Source organism: Lycium ferocissimum, chromosome 5 (genome assembly GCF_029784015.1).
Source record: "Lycium ferocissimum isolate CSIRO_LF1 chromosome 5, AGI_CSIRO_Lferr_CH_V1, whole genome shotgun sequence".
In the NCBI taxonomy this organism is placed as follows: Eukaryota; Viridiplantae; Streptophyta; class Magnoliopsida; order Solanales; family Solanaceae; genus Lycium; species Lycium ferocissimum.
The window spans coordinates 71,823,324-71,828,044 of record NC_081346.1 but is presented as its reverse complement, the minus strand read 5'-3'; the positions used below and the strand labels follow the sequence as shown (position 1 = coordinate 71,828,044).

The 4,721-nt window shown below is 33.7% G+C and overlaps 1 protein-coding gene across 1 annotated transcript; it reads left to right on the top strand.

Annotated features, from left to right (window-relative positions):
* Nucleotides 1-409: 409 nt before the first annotated feature.
* On the top strand, nucleotides 410-4,721 carry LOC132057322 (UDP-glycosyltransferase 86A1-like). Its single transcript, XM_059449876.1, is given in 3 exon segments — nucleotides 410-751; nucleotides 754-1,194; nucleotides 3,521-4,721. Coding segments are annotated over 3 exon segments (1,506 nt in total). The 5' UTR covers nucleotides 410-651; the 3' UTR covers nucleotides 4,486-4,721.

Below are 4,721 nucleotides of genomic sequence, written 5' to 3'. Positions count from 1 at the left end.
TTTATTTCAGAATAAATTAAACCAAACAACGAATAAATTTAATCTCAAACTTAGTATTGAATATCCAATCTTATCTCATCAAACTTGGTGTTATTTTATCTCGCCTCACATGAGATAAATTAATCAAAGGATTGTAATTCAAAGATCAGAATTCCGGATAACTTAATCCGCGAATCAAACGAGCCGAAAAGAATGAAAATAAGAAAAGATGCAGTCACATCTAAAATTTGCGGAAAATCAAATAAATCTTTATGAGCATGTTTGGTGCCTGAGAGCTAAAGGGGACATTTGAGCAGTCAATATCAATTGACTCCTTTTTTGCCAATATCTATTGACCAAACCATGGCCCAATTAATGCCTTACCTATACAAAAACCAAATAAAAATAAATAAATTAGGTTTGTTTGGTTACTCAAATTATAATTTTAAAAAACTTAATTCCCTTCCTAGAAATTCTTGCCCTCCTTTAATTCATTTCCCTTCCTTTTCCCTTCAATTATGGAACACAAATAAATGCCACTTGATACTCATAAGACCCCCAAACACTCCACAAAACTAGTCAATCAATCATCTTCATCTTCTCCAAATCTCGAAAAAAGCATCTTCAAAAAAAAAAAAAAAAAAAAAAAAAAAAGAACACTCATCATCATCAATGGCAACAAATCATAACCAAAAACCTCATGCTATTATGATTCCATATCCATATCAAGGTCACATCACACCCTTTGTCTATCTAGCCATAAAACTAGCTTCCATGGCTTCACAATAACATTTGTCAACACACATTACATACATTCCAAGATTTCAAACTCACAACAATCATCTCAACAAAATTGCCAAATTATAAACAAAGATGATTTATTTGCTAGAGCACGTGAATCTGGACTAGACATTCGTTACAAGACAGTTAATGATGGATTTCCATTAAGGTTTGATAGGTCATTAAATCATGATCAATTTGTTGAAGGATTATTGCATGTTTTTTCGGCACATTTTGATGAATTGGTTGAAGATTTGGTTAAAGGGGATCCACCTGTGACGTGTTTGATTGCTGATACATTTTATGTGTGGCCAGCCATGATTGCTGAGAAGTATAATTTGTGTTATGTTTCGTTTTGGACAGAACCTGCTTTGGTTTTTAATCTCTATTATCATATGGAACTCCTCAAGAAAAATGGACATTTTGCTTGTCAAGGTTAGTGCCACTTTGCTTTCACCTTTTTTTTTTCTCTCCTCAAGAAAAATGGACTCTGTCATGTAATTTTAAGTTTGAAAATAACTTTAGGAAAAATTTAATCCAATAAGTAAAAGGATGATATTTTTGAGTCATTTCTGATACGTTAACGGAATATCTGATTCAATAGATGAAAAGAGGGACAAATTTGATCTTAATACTTGAAAAGGGGGCATTTTAAGCCATTTTTGACCCTTTAACTTCTTTCTTTATGAGTGGGTTAGTCCGGGTCGGGCTGTCTTTGCATCCCTACCTTCTTTATCCCCTAGAATAGCGTTTACTAGTCACTTATGACTTACTTCTGAAAAATTATCAATGTCACGGAGTTTCATTAGTGAAATTGGAAAATCATGCATGGTAGCTGTTTTACAATTCCTCTTTTATCACTGAGTTATGTTTAGGATCTTAGCTTCGTGATTCGGGCTCTTTCTCTCTCGATAATGATATTTATCTTCCCTCATTTCACCAACCAACCTTGTTTTTTTTGTTAACTTTAATGTACTACCACTTGCGCGCACTTCGAGTAATTTCTGATATTTTGAGGGCATATCTACTATTCGGAGTTTGGATCGATTTGATACTTCTTTCGCAATCCGTTCCGAAATCTTGTTTTACCTTGCATGTCTGATCACCTTATAGAAAAAAAGTGTAACTCCTTTTCTGTCATTTTGCCAAAAAATTATTAATAATAAGTAAATAAATGTGTATAAGTATTTTTTGTAAAAATATAATAATGTATATATACAATAGGCGACCGACGCCCTGCTTTAAATTAACATGGAATAAATGTCAATCAGAAAGTGAAGTCTCAAAACCAACCAACATGTGAAGTCTGAGAACCAACCAACATAATTTTTTTTTTAATAATCATAATGTTAGTTTAGGTGTCATCTTAACTAAACTAATTTTACTGCGTACATCTATTCCCCATCAACACGTATCACATAACACTGTCCATCATGATTTAAACAGTTGGAGAAAAATCACATAGTAATATTTTTGCCTCATTTGAATATAAAGCCTCATTATTTTTAATCAATTTCATTAGTCACTAGGTGATACCCTTAAATGCCACCGACTAATATAGTCAAATTATAATTTCAATTGTAAATTGGATTGTGACAATGGACCTACATAACTGGGGTAAAATGCAGGGTAGACCAGTGGAGTGGCCATGTGGGTCTCTCTTCTTTCTTTTTGTTTTTGTCCTGTTTTTGGTTGTGGGATCCCAAGAAAGTTTAGTGGTGGTAATGGTGGTTAGTTGAGATACCAATTTACTACAGTACTAGTTTTCTGATTTTCAGAACAAACAACTTGTTTTCTAAAAATAGTTTATGTCTTAACTAGAAATGTTTTTGTTTTGTTTTCAGAAAACATTAATGGTTGTTGGTTGAGATATACCAACAAAAAGGTTTTTGTATGAAACAGATTTTCACATGATCAGATAAATTAGTTAAATTGGTCTAATGGTGTCTTTAATGTAATTGTTTAGTTAGTTTTTTCTTTTTCTCTTGTCTATTTTCGCATGTGGACATCATAATAGGATAGGTGTTCACACTAGGAGATATCTTAGAATAAAAAATTAGAAATTTTTACACCACATAATAACCCAACAAAGTCAACAATAAATGTATAATTATGTGTTTACACGATTTTACATTAATTATACTCTTGTTATACACTGAATATACACCAGTAACAACTAGGTGGTTGAAACTTTTTAGCTGGCTAACTAAAAATATTAAAGATGCCTAAACTTTGCCAAGTCTGTGCATGTTTGGTGGGCTTAGGATTTCATTTTACTATAGTATTTCAATAGCTGTCTTTTTAAACGTCCTAGCATGGCCTTGACCCACTGGATTGTCACATTTGTATTAAATTTACTAGAAAGGAGTTATTAAAATGCTTGTTCATTTTATATGTTTAAATTTGGACCATAGAGTTGGAACATAATTGTTTAATTTTAAGAAAGGTAGCTAATCATTCTTATATTGAGAATCCTTTACTAACTAATTATTGGTGCATAGTGGGATTGGTGAGTCTACTTGAAATTATTTGATGTTAATGATGTGACATTTCAGCTTATGAGTAGGCCTCTTTGTCTCAATATGTGCTACAAGTACCACACCAACCCACTATATTTTGGAATTTTTTCTTTTCTTTTGATTGAATACTTTATATTTGTGGGTGTTAACATCAAACCAACTCAACTTATTGGTGCTATTTTTATGATCTGAATAAATTATTTATTTTTATGATCTGAATAAATTATATTCTTATTTATCAGATAATCGCAAGGACACTATAGATTACATACCAGGAGTTAAAGCTATTGAACCAAGGGACTTGATGTCATATCTCCAAGCAACTGATATTTGGACTTGTGTCCACAGGGTACTCTACAAGGCCTTTGCAGATATTAAAAAGGCTGATATCATCATTTGTAATACAGTCCAAGAACTTGAATTTGACACTCTCTCAGCCCTAAACAAGAACCAGCCCACATATGCTATTGGGCCCATTTTTCCATCTGGGATCACTAAGGCCCCATTCAGTATTAGCCTATGGTCTGAGTCTGATTGCTCTCAATGGCTCAATAGCAAGCCCAATACTTCAGTTTTGTATGTCTCATTTGGTAGCTATGCTCACACTAGTAAAGAAGATCTTTTAGAAATAGCCCATGGGCTTCAACTTAGTGGGGTGAACTTCATTTGGGTTCTAAGGCCTGATATTGTGAGTTCGGACGAGACAGATTTCCTGCCCGTTGGGTTCGAGGAGAGTATAAAAGACCGTGGCTTGATCGTGCCATGGTGTAGACAAATTGAAGTTATCTCGCACCCTGCTATAGGTGGATTCCTGACTCACTGTGGGTGGAACTCGACATTGGAAAGTATATGGTGTGGTATACCGTTAATTTGTTTTCCTTTGTTGACCGATCAATTCACTAACCGAAAACTAGTTGTAAATGATTGGAAGATCGGAATTAATCTGTGTGACAAAGAACGTGTCACACACGAGGAAGTCTCCAAAAAGGTTAGGAATTTTATGTGTGGAAATAGTACTCAAGCATTGAGAAAGGCAGTGAAGGAAGTGAGAAAGACATTAGAAAATGCATTAGGACAAGATGGATCATCAGAGAAGAATTTTCATCAATTCATGGAAGACATAAAGGTCAATGTGAGGAAAAGGGCTGGGCTTTCTAATGGGCATGCTAGTCCAATTTACCAAAATGGTAATGGGCTGATCCATTGAATCTTTGAAATCTAATGTTAATTGTAAGAATATGGGCTAAAGGGCCCAAGTTAGGTGTAGGAGTTTGGGCCATTGCATTTGGGCTATGGTTCTATCTCTTTCTTTTCTTTTTTGGCTATGTTGTGCTCTTGTTATATTTTTTGCTCTTTGAATTTTATTTTTGCTTAGGTAAATTCAGGCCACTGAATATAAAAGTTGTTTGTTCAATAAATATTTTAGTTGAGTTTATTTCAAAA